Source organism: Balaenoptera physalus, assembly GCF_965194825.1.
Source record: "Balaenoptera physalus genome assembly, chromosome: 7".
Classification (NCBI taxonomy): Eukaryota; Metazoa; Chordata; class Mammalia; order Artiodactyla; family Balaenopteridae; genus Balaenoptera; species Balaenoptera physalus.
In genome coordinates, this window is record NC_138886.1 from 80910101 (window position 1) to 80926260 (window position 16160).

Consider the following 16160-nt stretch of genomic DNA (forward strand, 5'->3'; position numbering starts at 1 on the left):
ATCATTTTTAACTTGTCTTAGGTACACTCTCCCAATATAGCATCAAAACTGGTTAGTAATTTTATCTGCCATTGTTCCACATATGTGAACATATGAGGTGCTAAAGATACCTTGTTAATAAAGGCAGAAAAAGCTGAGAGGAAAAATCCCTTAGCACTAGAATGCCTTTTCTTGTGACTGAAAGCATACTAGCTTTTTAGCTTTTTTTTTTTTTAAATAAAATATTTATTCATTTATTTAGGCTGCGCCTGGTCTTAGTTGCGGCATGCGGACTCTTATTGCGGCATGCGTGCAGTATTTAGTTCCCCGACCAGGGAGTGAACCCAGGCCCTCTGCATTGGGAACATGGAGACTACCTACTGGACCACCAGGGAAGTGTCCCGCTTTTTAGCTTTGAGCTCATATGTTCAGAAGATCAGGAACCCAGGATGTCTTACCCTGGCTGCCAATGGTCCCATCATTCTTAGGTTATCCATAACAAATCATTCATGGATTACCTGTAACACAGTTATGTAGTAGGAACTCTGTGAGAGGCCAAAATGCTACTTAATTGTTAATAGCAATTAACTATATTTTTCAAAAGTTGTTGTCAAATTAATATATGTAAATGGTTTGAAGAGTCTGATAATCCTACAGGATTTATAATCACTTGCACTGTCCTCTTCCTACCCATGAACACTTCTCCCCAAAGACAACTACTTTGAAACTTTTCAACCTTGTGTTCTGGTATTTGCCCCCATATTTCTAAATGTTTTCCTTGCTGTTTCTAGATTTATTTTTTATTTTTTAGTTTGTTATTAACTATTGAATTTTTACTACGGAAGATAAGGATTTCATGCATTATGATAACACCCTAGCCCACAAGCTCATTGGCCCTCCCATCCTTCCAGTTTAGTCATAATTTTGGTTTAGATTTATTTTCAGTATTGTAATGTGAAATAGTCCCAGTTGAATCATGTCATATACCATAATTACTTTTTCTTTCACATATAGTGTTTTGTTTTCTGGTGGAGTTGATTGACCTCCCCACCTCCTATTTACTTAGTTTTCTAATGTATTTATCAGTAAATACATTAGTATTTAGTAAATGAACTCTGCCAGAAGTGTAAATCTCTCCTCAAAATGTTCAAATATACAAGGTTATTTTAACTAATGAAAATATTATATTTTAATTTTATCAAATTATATGAAGGCAGAAAAGTATATATGTCGTAAGTATGCAGCTTAATGAATTTTCACAAACTGGGTCATCCATGTAGCCAGTACCCAGATCAAGAAAAAAAATATTACCAGCACTCCAAGAGCCCTTTTTTGTGCTTCCTTACAGAACTGTCCTCCCACTACCTGGATAATCCTAATTTCTAAAAGCATAAATTAGTCTTGCCTGTTCTTGAATTTTATTGTGAATAGATTTATACGGTATCAATCTATTTTGTGTCTGGCTTCTTTCTCTCAAAGTTATGCTTCTGTGATTTAACCAAATTATTATGTGTAGTTGTAGATCACTCTTTCTCATTGCTATATGGTGTTCTATTAAATGACTATTTCACTTTACCTGTTCTCCTATTGATGGCCATTTGGGTAGTTTAAGATTTTGTCTATATGAATATTCCTACTATGAACCTTCCAGTGCATGTATTTTGGTAAAAATATATATCTTTCTGTTGGGTATATATACTAGGAATGGAATTTCTGAGTCATAGGGTATACATATGAACAGCTGTAGTAGATACCAACAGTTTTCTAAAGTGGTTTATATTCCCACAAGGACGGTGTGAGAGTTATTGTTCTTCTGCATCATTGCCTTGCCAGTCTCTTTCATTTTAAGTATTGTGTTTTATTTATTTATTTAATTAATTAATTAATTTTTTTTGGCTGCGTTGGGTCTTCGTTGCTGTGCGCACGCTTTCTCTCGTTGCAGTGAGCGGGGGCTACCCTTCGTTGCCGTGCGTGGGCTTCTCATTGCGGTGGCTTCTCTTGTTGCAGAGCACAGGCTCTAGGTGCGCGGGCTTCAGTAGTTGTGGCGCGCAGGCTCTAGAGCGCAGCCTCAGTAGTTCTGGCGCACGGGCTTAGTTGCTCCGCGGCATGTGGGATCTTCCCAGACCAGGGCTCTAACCTGTGTCTGCTGCATTGGCAGGTGGATTCTTAACCACCGGGCCACCAGGGAAGTCCCAACTATTGTGTTTTAAATTTGCACTTCTCTAATGACTAATGGAGTTGAACATCTATCTTTATTTTTTATTTTACTCTTGGCATTTGGATATTCTCTTTTATGGTGTGCCTGTTTAAGTCTTTCACCCATTTTTATTCTTTTGTCTTTTTCTTATTAATTTGCAGGAGTTCTTCATATACTCTGGGTAAAGATCATTTCTTGGATATATGTATGGTGAATTATCTTCTTCTACTTGTGCTTGTTCCCTGTCTTAATGATGTCTTTTGATGAACCAGAAGTTCTTAGTTTTAATGGAGTCAAATTTATCAATGTTTTCTTTTGTGGTTAGTGCCTTTTGTGTCTTATTTAAGAACATTTGTCTTCTCCAGTGTCATGAAGATATTGTGTGTGTGTGTGTGTGTGTGTGTGTGTGATAAAATATATCTAAGTGTACAGTTCAGTGGCATTGTAAGTACATTCATGTTGTTGTGTAACCATCACCACCATCCATCTCCAGAACTTTTGACATCTTCTCAAACTGAACCATTAAATAATAACTCTTTACCCCCTGCCCCTCTTCTAGCTCCTGGCAACCACCATTCTGCTTTCTGTCTCTAAATTTAATTATTCTAGGGAACTCGTATAAGTAGACTCATACAGTATATGTCCTTTTATGACTGGCTTAACTTAGCATAATATCTTCCAGGGTTCTCCATGATCGTAGCATGTGTCAGAATTTCCTTCCTTTTAGAGGCTAAATATTCCATTCTGTGTATATATCACATTTTGTTTATCCATTTTTCCATTGATCGATTCCTGGGTTGCTTTCACCATTTGGCTGTTATGAATAAGCTGCTATGACTATAGGTGTGCAAATATCTGTTTGAGACTCTGCTTTTGATTCTTTTGGGTATATACCTAGAAATGGAATTGCTGAATCATATGGTAATTCTATTTTTAATTTTTTAAGGAACCACCCTATTGTCTTCCATAGTGGCTGCACCATTTTACATTCCTACCAGCACTGCACGAAAAGTGTTTCCAGTTTCTCCACATCCTCACCAACATTTATTTTGTTGTTTTGATTTGTTAATAGCCATCCTAATGGCTGTAAAGTGATATCTCATTGTGGTTTTGTGGTTTAGTCATTATGTTTCCTTAATGACTGTTGCTGTTGAGCATCTTTTCATGTGCTTATTGGCCATTTGTAAATTTTCTTTGGAGAAATGTCTACTTGTCTTTTGTCTGATTTTTAATCCTGTTGTTGAGTTGTATGTAGTTCACTATATATATTCTGAATATTAATCCCTCATCAGATGTATGATTTGCAGATATTTTCTCCTGTGGGTTGCCTTTTCACTCTGTTGATAGTGTCATTTGATGAAACATTTATTTATTTATTTATTTTTATTTGGCTGCGACGGGCCTTAGTTGTGGCATGCGGGATCTTTGTTATGGCATGTGGGATCTTCCGTGGCGCACAGGCTTCTCTCTAGTTGTGATGTGCAGGCTCAGTAGTTGTGGTGTGCGGGCTTAGTTGCCCTGTGGCATGTGGGATCTTAGTTCCCCAACCAGGGATAGAACCCATGTCCCCTGCATTGGAAGGTGGGTTCTTAACCACTGGACCACCAGGGAAGTCCCTTGATAGTGTCATTTGATGCATAAACATTTTTAATTTTGATGTAGTCTAATTTACATTTTTTTCTTTTGTTGCTGTGCTTTTGATGTCATGTCCTAGAAATCATTGCCAAACTGAGTGTCATGAAGCTCTTCCCATTTTCTTTTAAGAGTTTTATAAATTTACGTGTTATATTTAGGTCTTTGATCCATTTTGAGTTAATATTCATATATGGTGTAAGGTAAGGGTCCAATTTCATTCTTTTCCATATAGATAACCAGTTTTTCTATCATTTGTTGAAAAGACTGTACCTTCCCCATTGAATGGTCTTGGCACCCTTGTCAAAAATTATTCGATCATATAAGTGAGGGTTTATTTTTGGGCTTTCTGTTGTGTTCCATCAATGTATGTCTTTATGCCAGTATCACATTGTCTTGATTACTGTAGCTTTATATTAAGTTTTAAGATCAGGAAGTATGAGACCTCCAAACTTTGTTCTTCTTTTGCAAGATTGTTTTAGCTGTTTGGAGTCCCTTGAGGTTCCATATGAATTTTAGGATGACTTTTTCTGTTTCTGCAAAAATCATAATTGGGATTTTGATAAGGATTGCATCAAATCTGTAGATCGCTTTGGGTAGTATTGACAGCTTAACAATATTAAGTCTTCCAACCGCATGAACATGGGTTGTCTTTCCATTTGTTTGTGTCATCTTTAATTTCTTCCAACAGTGTTTTGTAGTTGTCAGTGTATAAGTCTTTCACCTTTGGTTAAGTTTATGCCTAAGTATTTTATTATCTTTTTTTATATAAATACTTTATTACAAAAATACATGTGAGAATAGAGCATCATACAGCATGCGTTTTATTTCTTCCTTTTTTTTTTTTGGCTGTGCTGTGGAGCACGCGAGATCTTAATTCCCCGAACGGGGATCGAACCCGTGCCCCCTGCAGTGGAAGCTCAGAGCCCTAACTACTGGACCGCCAGGGAATTCCCTATGCCTAAGTACTTTATTCTTGCTGATGTTATTGTAAACAGAATTATTTTCTTAATTTCCTCTTTGAATTCATTGCTATTGTATACTTTTTTTTTTGCAAGTGATTTTTAGATGTTGATTTTTACATCTTGCAATATTGCTAAATTTGTTTATTAGTTCTAACGGTTTTTGTTTTGTGTGGAATCTTCAGGGTTTTCTATTTATAAGATCATGTCTGCAAACAGATAATTTTTTCTAACTTGGAAATTTGGATGCCTTTTATTTCTTTTTTCTTGTCTAATTGCTCTGGTTAGGAATTCCAGTGTGAAGATATTCTTTTATGTTTTCGTCTAGAAACCTTTATAGTTTTAGTTTTGCAGTTAGGTTTGTGATCTATCTGTAAATGATGTGAGACAAGGTTCAAGGTTAATTTTTCTATGTGGATATCCAGTTGCTCTAGTACCATTTATTGAAAACACTATCCTGTCACCCACTGAATTGTAGTGTTGCTTTCATTGTAAAGTAGGTGATTCTGTATATATCTGTTTTTGGATACTCTCTTCTGTACCATTTGTCTGTTTGTCTAGCCTTGTACCAATAACAGTCAATAACTATAGCATATGGTAAGTCTTGTAACCTAGTAGTGTATTTTGGGAACAAAAAGGCTTTACTTTCTAAGCTGAAAGAAACATTTTTATATCATTCTGTTAAAAAAATAGAGGACTATCAGTATTAATACTGAGAGTTACTTCTCCTTAAGTATCAGAAGTTTACTTTTAAGAGTCCAGGGGACTTCCCTGGTGGTCCAGTGGTTAGGACTCCGTGCTTCCACTGCAGGGGACACGGGTTTGAACCCTGGTCAGGGAACTAGGATCCCACATGCCCCGTGGTGCAGCCAAAAAAAAAAAAAGAGTCCAGTAAGAGCATCAGGGATTTCCTGTTATTTATATTTCATCTTAACTTTACAATAATTATGTTAAGTATTATAGTAATTCTAAATTAACTTTTTATATTGAGATTTGTAATCAATAAAGACATAATTTCTTGACTTTAAAGCCTGTGGCACATATTATAGCATCACTAGGTATAGCTATTCAATATATTAATTACATACTGTTAATGAACTATTTAAGTTTGTAATGGTGGTTGGCAGACTTTTGAAACTTTCAGCAAGTTAATAAGAAAACATGTTTTGATTGCTTTTGCTATCATGTTGGAAACATATCCTATAGCAGATGTGAGCTGATGACATAGCAGAAAAACTCAGCAGTGGGAGTATCCTCATTTCACACTATCTTCAGGCACTAATCCAAATGGAACAGCAACTCTACATTTGTTGTCAGCTGACCTATTACCAAATATAGTTGTGTTTAGGACTGGGAAGCTTTTTCTTAACTTACTCATATTAATAACCAGGTAGCAGGAATAATTAGAATATATTCTCTATTCATATTTGTTTTTTGTTATGTTATAGCTGAAATTCCATATGAAAATAATTAGTGGGATAACAAAATTACTTTAATGTTGCACATTGGGTTAGCAAAATTTTGTCCCAAGCTGATGTATACTTCATTTCCATATATTAATGTTATCTAAATTAGTTTTTGGTGTTATGCATTTTAGGGTTTCTTTTTCTTTGCCCAGAAGTTTTTGGTTTTTGTAATGTGTCACATCTGGGGAGAAGATTCTTTAAAGAAGAAAAGTATTCTTTAAAGAAACAGGGAAAAGTTATAATGAGAGCACATTAAGTTAAAAAGAAGATGAGAAGGAGCTAAGGAGTATAAGAAAGAATGGGCAGAAAAGCTAGAGCATGAGGAGACAGTGGAATTGGTGAAGCCCAGTGAATACATGGTTAGACAAAATGATAAACATTGGGGAGATGCTTCTTGGTAGTCAGAAATGTGGACTGGAAGATAATCTGTTCCTAAGTTAAAAGTCGTCTGCATTTGTGGCTGTACATGCATCTCACCTTCTAATTTTACAACTGAGTGATGAAATGAAATGATGCATATGAAGCATGTAACCCAATGCCTGCCATTTAGTACATACTTTGTATTATTTATTCATTCATTCATTTATTTATTTATTTATGGCTGCATTGTGTCTTCGTTGCTGTGCGTGGGCTTCCTCTAGTTGCAGAGAGCGGGGGCTACTTTTCGTTGCATGCGCTTCTCATTGCTGCGGCTTCTCTTTGTTGTCCAGCACGGCCTTTAGGCGCGAGGGCTTCAGTAGTTGTGGCACGCGGGCTCAGTAGTTGTGGCTTGCAGGCTCTAGAGCGCAGGCTCAGTAGCGGCACACGGGCTTAGTTGCTCCGCGGCATGTGGGATCTTCCTGGACCAGGGCTCGAACCCATGTCCCCTGCATTGGCAGGCGGATTCTTAACCACTGTGCCACCAGGGGAGTCCCAGTATCATTGGTTTTCAACAGTGATACGTTGAATGATTGAATAAATGAAAATATTAACATAAATGCTCAGTGTGTGAATAACTAAACATAGATGTCTGGTGAGTTCAGTGATTTCATTAAGGGTACACTTAGGAGTAACCTGAGCATTTTAGGGAAAGCGTATGTGGTAATGGTACAGAAAATATTTTGGAGATACTTCTTAGGCATTTGCAAGTTAGTCAAGAAAGATATAAGGAGTTGCCTAGTTGCCTTAAAAAAGAGTCCGAGTCTAAATTACTTGTAAAGCAATTTGTATGTTTTAAGGTGTGACTTTTCAGATTTATTTCCCATATTTCTTGATACAGTCATATATGAAATTTAAAACTGTACTTCATGAATAAATTTGTAAAAGGTGTAAAAGACCACTCTTCAGTACTTAAACCAAAAATCGCAAAGCTGAGTTTATTGCTTACTTAAGAGAGTTTTGCTGGTCAATCACAGTCTCTACACATAGAGCAGACTACTGATTTTATTATAGAGTTTTTGAGAAGTGTGAAGTTTAGGGATTGGTGGATTTTTCACAGTCTTTGTGGGGTTGGCATCAGCCGTGGAAGCATGGGTACTTGGCTGAGACCATTACTGATTGGTTGGTATTCAGAAGTGTGTTTGTTGACAGGAGTGTGTTCCCAGTTGGCTGGCTTTCAGAAACAAGGGACCGTTACTGATAGGTTGGCTTGCCAAAACATACTCACCAATAAAAGTTGTTTAAATGGGTTTAAAGTTGGTTCTTGTTCCGTGCCTACAGAACTGTCAGGTATTGCTTAAGCAATTTAAAACTGATTCTGATTATATATAGAATGGATAAAAACAAGGTCCTACTGTATGTATAGCACAGGGAATTATATTCAGTATCCTGTGATAAACCATAATGGAAAAGAATATAAAAAAAGAATGTGTGTGTGTATGTACATATATATATGTGTATACACACACATATATGTAACTGAATCACTTTGTTGTACAGCAGAAATTAATCAACTATACTTCATTTTAAAAAACTCATTCTGGTGGCTCTTTGTTACTGTGGCAACAGAACAATCTATCTTTTGCTACTAGCATATGAACTCCTTTTTATTCTTGGAGATCAAGGATTGTCCAGTTCTTCACCACTGTTGTTGATTCTTCTTGAAGATGAGGTTTGATCTTTTTCTCCTTGAAAGTGAAATCTGATTTTCTTTTCAATTGTCTATAAGCATCTTTACCCCTTTATCCAAAGGAAGAGTCATTTCCCCCAACATTATTTGAATCTTTCTCCTACTTATTTGAAATGTTGCCTTTGTTGTTTTCTGAATAACTTATTCTATATCATTGATCTGTGTGTAGTTTCCTCCTTTAATAGCATCTTTGTAGGATGTTTTTCTGTCTGCTAGTGTGAACCCCTCCCTGTTATTGGTTTTTATCAAAAACAGTATTATTTTCAAGTATTTTCTCTTTCACATGAACTTTATTATCACCTTGCCAAGTTCCATCATGTTCACGTGGTTAATAGTGGCATCTATTGCTATCATAATGGTATGATTATGTTAGTTATGCAAAGCACTGTAACGCTTTTAAAAAATAATTGTGTATTAGTCATCTCATTTTTTAAGCTTTTTGTATGTTTGAAATTTTCCATAATATGAAATTAGAAATAGGAGTACAGTAAACTCTTTGTGTACCCATCACTCAGCATCCATAATTAACTCATAGCAAATATGTTTAATCTATACCTTATCTACTCCTCTTCACATTATTTTGTAACTGATTATAGACATCATATCATTTCATTTGTGAATATTTCAGAATATATTTCTAAAATATAAGGGCCTCCTTTAAAAAAGTAACCACAATGCTATTATTACAGCTGAAAAAGTTAATTCCTTAATATCCAGTCAGTGTTCACATTTCCCTTGTTCCTTGTTATAAACTTATAAATAAGTTTATAGTTTGTTCAAATCATACCCTAAGATTTACTAGGATTGGGAATGGATAAGAGCAAGTTTTATACTTAATTAAACTTTTAAAAAATTCATCGATATAATTATGGGTGAACATATATATGAAATAATATGTTTAAATTATTAATAAGGTTCTGAAAAAAAGTAATAATGGTAAAACTGAATATCAGGGAAGCACTGTAGCAGAATATTCCCCTTGATTTTAACTTCAGCTAAATTCTTTAGGATTGTAAATTCCATTGAAGGAGTTATTATAACAATTTTAAATAGCCTTACAGGGGTACACCACCCAATGTTACCTTTTTCAGTTGTAACATAAGCATAATTCAGGCGTGATACATTCTTTTTTTTTTTTTCCCAGCTGCGCCACGTGGCTTTCGGGGTCTTAGCTCCCCGACCAGGGATTGAACCTGGGCCATGGCAGTGAAAGTGCTGAGTCCTAACCACTGGACCGCCAGGGAACTCCCAGACATGATACTTTTAAAAATCAAAAATAGTTTTTGACTTTATTCTGGAGATGCTACTTTTAAAAATTTTGTGGCGATAAGTAGTGTTCAAGGTACAGAGATAAAGATAAAAGCTCAAAATATTAGTAGATGCTTAGAGAAAATATAGAAACCCAATTAACAATAGTAAGTAATTAATGTTTATTAATTATGTTTAAGTAAAAAGTAATTAGGATTTGTAAAGCTTTTAGAAAACTGGTTCCATAAGATTCAAGTTCTTCAGGTTGGGAAGAATCTCTCTAGTTGTCTTTTCTAAAGCTGGTAGTGTTATAATCAAAAGGCAGGTAAGTAAAAGCGATAAAACAAAGCGAAAATGAGCAGTCTATAAAAGAGGCTTTTTATTAAAGGTTTTCTGACATAACCTCTGCCAGTTTAATTTGCAGTTTTTAAACAAAACTCTTACATATCTTTTATTATATGTTAAACACTGTTCTCATGCATTTTACACAAGCATTTACTCATTTAATTCTCATACCAAGCTGTTTAATTAAATACTATAAGCTTTATTTTACTGATGAGGAAACTGGAGACACAAATAACTTACTTCAAAAAACAGCTAATGAATGGCAGAGCCAGGATTCAAACCCAGGCAGTCTAGCTTCTTGAGTGGATGTTCTTTACTACTCTTTCATATTGGTGCATGTCATATGTTCTTTATAAATTTTCGTGCAACCATTCCTAGTTACTCTGCAAAGATTTCTTTTAATATAGTTAGTAGTCTAGGAAGACATTTTTGGGGACCTAAAGATTTGACTAACAATGCTAAATTTTATTGATTATTTATTTTTAGAAAGGATAATCTAATTTCCCATAGAAATATGTTAAAGGAGGTTACATTTTCAACGATCAGAGTTCCAATTTTGTATGGAAATTTTTACAATCCTGTTTTTTCAGATATGCATTATGTAACTATGTCACCATTACTAAAGCTTTCTAAAGTATATGCATATTCTGGAGATGAGGCTGATTAAATGAAAAAGATAGGAAACCACTCCTAACTTATGTCTGTCTTTTATCCCATTCAATCCATCTTTTACAGTGCTGTCCTAGAGTCATTTATTCTAAAATAGACATCTTGCCTTTGATTTTCTTTTTCTTTTTTAATAAATTTATTTATTTATTTATGGTTGTATAGGGTCTTCATTGCTGTGCACGGGTTTTCTGCAGTTGCGGGAAGCAGGGACTACTCTTGGGGTTCATGGGCTTCTCATTGCGGTGGCTTCTCTTGTTGCGGAGCATGGGCTCTAGGCGCATGGGCTCAGTAGTTGTGACCTGCGGGCTTAGTTGCTCCGCGGCATGTGAGATCTTCCTGGACCAGGGCTTGAACCCATGTCCGCTGAATTGGCAACTTAACCACTGCGCCACCAGGGAAGTCCCTGATTTTCTGACTTTATGTAGTTTCCCACTAAAACACCTAAACAAGGCTTCAACCTACCTTCATCCAGTCTTCTATCTCCTGTAGTTACCACCAGGCATCCCACTAGCCATAGCTGACCACTCCACATTCTTTGCACCTGGTGCCTTGCTATTTCCTCTGCTTTTATCCACCCAGGGACCTACTCAAACAACACCTAGCCATGGTACCAATACTTTATAGGCTTTCAAAGTGTACAATTCAGTGGTTTTTTATTCACAAGGTCATACAGCCATCACCACCATCTAACTCCAGTTTATTTCATCACCTCCAAAAGAAACCTCATATCCATTAGCAGTCATGCTCAGTTCTCCCCTACCACCCCTAATGTCCTTTTATTATTCCTGGATACAATTCAGAATACTGACTGCATTTAGTTGTCATGTCTCCTTAGTTTCCTCCAATATTTGATGGTTTCCCCATCTTTCTTTGTTTTTCATGACCTTGACAGTTTTGAAAAGAAGTGGTCAGGTATTGTGTAGAATGTCCCTCCATTTGGGTTTGTCTGATGTTTGTCTCATGATTAGACTGGCTTATGGGTTTTGGGTAAGAGCACCACAGAGATGAGCTGCGTTTCTCACCACATCTTATAAGGGAGGCCATGATTTCAGCGACTTAACACCAGTGATGTTAACCTTGATCACTTGGTTAAGGTGTTGTCTGCCAGGTTTCTCTATTATAAAGTTAGTATGTCTTCCTTTCCATATTCTTAGGAAGTGAGTCATTCAGCCCAGCCCACACGTGGGGGGAGGGGAATTAAACTCCACCTCCTTAATGGGATATATCTACATGTATTTTCTGGAGGAAGATAATATATGCTGTAAGGAAGATTTGTCCCTTCCCCGATATTTTTTCATTCAATAATTTATACCAATATGCACTCATTTATTTATTTTATACCTTGGGTTACCGTCCAGTACTATGAATTGCTTTACTTTTGGCCAGCATGGGCGCTTTCAGGTGGGCTCCTATGGCTTTTTGTTGTTGTTTGCTTTTTTTTGTTTGTTTTTTGTTTTTGACATGCCTCCATATTTTTTCTTTAGCATTTCCTTACTTTCAGGCACTATAAGATGCTCCATGCTCATCTTGTATTTTCCTTGCCCCACATGTAGAATCAAGTATTTCTCCAAAGAACCTTGTTTCTTTTTATTAGAAAATGGTATTTTGAAACCAAGATATGAGGAACTGGGTATTCTTGTTGCTATTGGGGTGTGACTGCTTTTGGACTCCAGTTTTTTGTTTGTTTGCTTGTTTGTTTGTTTGTTTGTTTATTTTTTAAAGCTTTCCCGGATGCTCCCCGACTCCCTGACTCCTTCCATCCTGGGCCACACCCTAAACATTCCCTGTCACTCGCTCTTATGGTTTCAATACTGAAACTTCATTCACTTGCTGAAATTCTTTTTTTTTTTTTTTAATTAATTAATTATTTATTTATTTTTGGCTGTGTTGGGTCCTTGTTTCTGTGCGAGGACTTTTCTCTAGTTGCGGCAAGCGGGGGCCACTCTTCATCGCGGTGCATGGGCCTCTCACTATCGCGGCCTTTCTTGTTGCGGAGCACAGGCTCCAGACGCGCAGGCTCAGTAGTTGTGGCTCACGGGCCTAGTTGCTCCGTGGCATGTGGGATCTTCCCAGACCAGGGCTCGAACCCGTGTCCCCTGCATTGGCAGGCAGATTCTCAACCACTGCGCCACCAGGGAAGCCCTATTTATTTATTTTTAAAGATTTATTTATTATTTATTTTTGGCTGCATCAGGTCTTAGTTGCAGCATGTGGGCTCTTCGTTGCGGTGCACAGGCCGCTCTCTAGTTGTGGCGTGCAGGTTTTCTCTTCTCTAGTTGTGGCGCTTGGGCTTCTCTCTAGTTGTGTTGTGTAGGTTTTCTCTTCTCTAGTTGTGGTGCGCAGGCTCCAGGGCACATGGGCTCTGTAGTTTGCGGCGCGCAGGCTCTCTAGTTGAAGCGCATGAGCTCAGTAGTTGTGGTGCACAGGCTTAGTTGCCCTGGGGCATATGGGATCTTAGTTCCCTGACCAGGGATGGAACCCGCATCCCCTGCATTGTAAGCATTGTAAAGCGGATTCTTTACCCCTGGACCACCAGGGAAGTCCCTGGTTTTTTTTTTAATAAGCAGCTTTATTGTGATTTTAATGTATATATACAACTCACTCATTTAAAGTACACAATTCAGTGGTTTCTAGTATATTCATAAAATTGTGCAACCATCACCATAATCAATTTTAGAACATTTTCCTCATCCCCAAAGCCCTATACGTTTTAATAGTCACCTCTGTTTCCTCCCAGTTTACCCCCAGCTGTAGGCAACTACTAATCTCTTCTGGACATTTCATAAATATGTGGTCTTTTGTGACTGACTTCTTTCACATAGCTAATGTTTTTGAGGTTCATCCACATTGTAACATATATCAATACTTCATTATTATTATTATTTTTTTTGGCTGCACCATGTGGCATGTGGGATCTTCCCTGACCAGGGATCGAATCTGCACCCCTTGCAGTGGAAGCTCGGAGTCTTAACCACTGGACCACCAGGGAAGTCCAGTACTTCATTCCTTTTAACTGCCACATAATATTCTAGTGTATGGATATATACCACCTTTTGTTCATTCATTTCCTCAGGTGATGGACATTTGGGGTTGTTCTACATTTTGTCTATTATGCTGCTGTGAACATTTCTGTACAAGTTCTTATGTGGATGTAATGTTTTCATTTCTCTTGGACATATACCTGGTAGTGGACTTGCGTGGTACATGGTAACTATGTTTATTCTTTCAAGGAAATGCTAGACTGTTTTTCAAAGTGGCTATACCATTTTGATCCCTTCCAGCAATGTATAAAGCGTTCTAATTTCACGACATCCTGGCCAAACATTTTGTTTGTTTGTTTGTTTAATTAATTAATTAATTTACTTTTGGCTCTGTTGGGTCTTCGTTGCTGCGTGCGGGCATTCTCTAGTTGCGGCGACTGGGGGCTACTCTTCGTTGAGGTGTGTGGGCTTCTCATTGCGGTGGCTTCTCGTTGCAGAGCATGGGCTCTAGGCACGCGGGCTTCAGTAGTTGTGGCATGCAGGTTCAGTAGTTGTGGCTCACTGGCTCTAGAGCGCAGGCTCAGTAGCTGTGGCGCATGGGCTTAGTTGCTCCGCAGCATGTGAGATCTTCCTGGACCAGGGCTCGAACCTGTGTCCCCTGCATTGGCAGGCGGATTCTCAACCACTTCCCGCGCCACCAGGGAAGTCCTGAAGACAGAATTTTTGAGGATCCTGACTCTGCCATTTTCACTGCTGTCCTTAGCTTATTTATTCTTACCTTGTCCTTTCATTCCCTTCTTCACTCCCTTTTACTAGTACTGTTAGATGAGAATTTGTCTGGATTTTTTCATATGTGAAATGTGGGATACTGCCAAAGACATTCACTGTAGCAGTATTTACAATAGCAAAAGAGTGAAAAACAACCCAGATATTCCAAAATAAGGAAGTAGTTTTTTTTTTTAATGGTTCATCTATATATCTGTATGATGGAACATTATGCACATACTAACAATCATATATACAAAGGAAAATGTTTATGATATGATACAGATGGAAAAAACAGAGTATAAAATAAAGTATATTCAAGTTTTTAAAAATAAGTTTTGTAAAGAGATGAGCATATATAAGCATCAAAAACTCTTGGAGGAGCCATATCAAAATGGTAGCATTTGTTACTTCTGGGTGGTAAACGGTGTTAAGTAAAACAAATTATCTTTGTTCTGTATTATGTACCATAAGGTTGTATTAATTATTTTTTGTTATTAAAATAAAATGTATCCATTAATGTGACACACATATTAAACTGTTTTTCATTCGTGTGTTCATTTATATAACTGTTGAGCTTTGGCAATTTAACATTAATTTTTATAAATATTTAAAGAGATAGAAGCACATGCTAATAATAACCCTGGCATTGGGGCTAACAAAATATATATGAGCTATTTTAATCTCCAGAGTCTACTGTGTAGAAAGGAGTTTTGTTGCGCTGGAGTATATCAGGGTGAATTGTTAGTTAGATGAATAACCTGTAGTCTTACTTACTAGCATTTCATTCTTTTTCTCTACAGGCGCATATTAAATTTCCTATTGACTACCCATATTCACCACCTACCTTCAGATTCTTGACCAAAATGTGGCACCCCAACATTTATGAGGTAAGAGATGTCTATTATGAATTTCTCTGAAGATTTAAGATACTATCCTTTAAAATAGCCTCCATAGCTCAGTATGCTGTGGTAGCTATGCTGTAGCCACAGAGAAGTATTCATGGTTTCCCGTTTTTGGTTAACAGTCTGTAGTTGAATAGCTCAAAAATTGAGGGTAGTTTTTTTTTTTTTTTTTTAATTTATTTATTTTGGCTGTGTTGGGTCTTCGTTTCTGTGCGAGGGCTTTCTCCAGTTGCGGCGAGCGGGGGCCACTCTTCATCGTGGTGCGCGGGCCTCTCACTGTCGCGGCCTCTCCTGTTGCGGAGCACAGGCTCCAGACACACAGGCTCAGTAGTTGTGGCTCACGGGCCTGCCGCTCCACGGCATGTGGGATCTTCCCAGACCAGGGCTCGAACCCGTGTTCCCTGCATTGGCAGGCGGATTCTTAACCACTGCGCCACCAGGGAAGCCTGAGGGTAGTTTTTTAATACCAGTGTATATTATGGTTAATTTAAGGTTGAGGCTTTAAACCTTTGCTGCTCATTGCTAAGATTATAATTTCATATTTGTTAACATTTACATTTTTTTAATTTAGTAGATAAAGTCATGCAAATTTATTTGTGTACCTATCCTCTAGCTTCACAGCAAGGGTTTGTTTGTTGCTTTGATCAGAGATTCAACTTTTGGACAGGAGGGGGTGGGAATTTATCCTACTATATTTGTACTGGTGTCCTTTAAGGAGTTGGCTGCATACCAGTTGAGAGCCTCTTTTGGAATAAATCCAAGGTTAGGTTCTTCTACTAGACAAGTCCACATGCCTGGGAAAATGATTTGTAGCTTTTGGAATGAAATGTACTTAGCTTTGTGCTAATTTATAAGGATGCTGGAACAATGCATTATGTTTCTCAGGATATATGTCAGGCCCACT

General features: G+C 37.3%; 1 protein-coding gene across 1 annotated transcript in view; it reads left to right on the plus strand.

Moving 5' to 3' along the window:
* UBE2R2 (ubiquitin conjugating enzyme E2 R2) overlaps nucleotides 1–16160 on the plus strand; it is an 88431-nt gene that overhangs the window by 47149 nt on the left and 25122 nt on the right. Inside the window, exon 2 of the mRNA XM_082467638.1 lies at nucleotides 15155–15241. Within this exon, the coding sequence (XP_082323764.1) occupies nucleotides 15155–15241 (87 nt within the window). The remainder of the gene's footprint in view (nucleotides 1–15154; nucleotides 15242–16160) is intronic.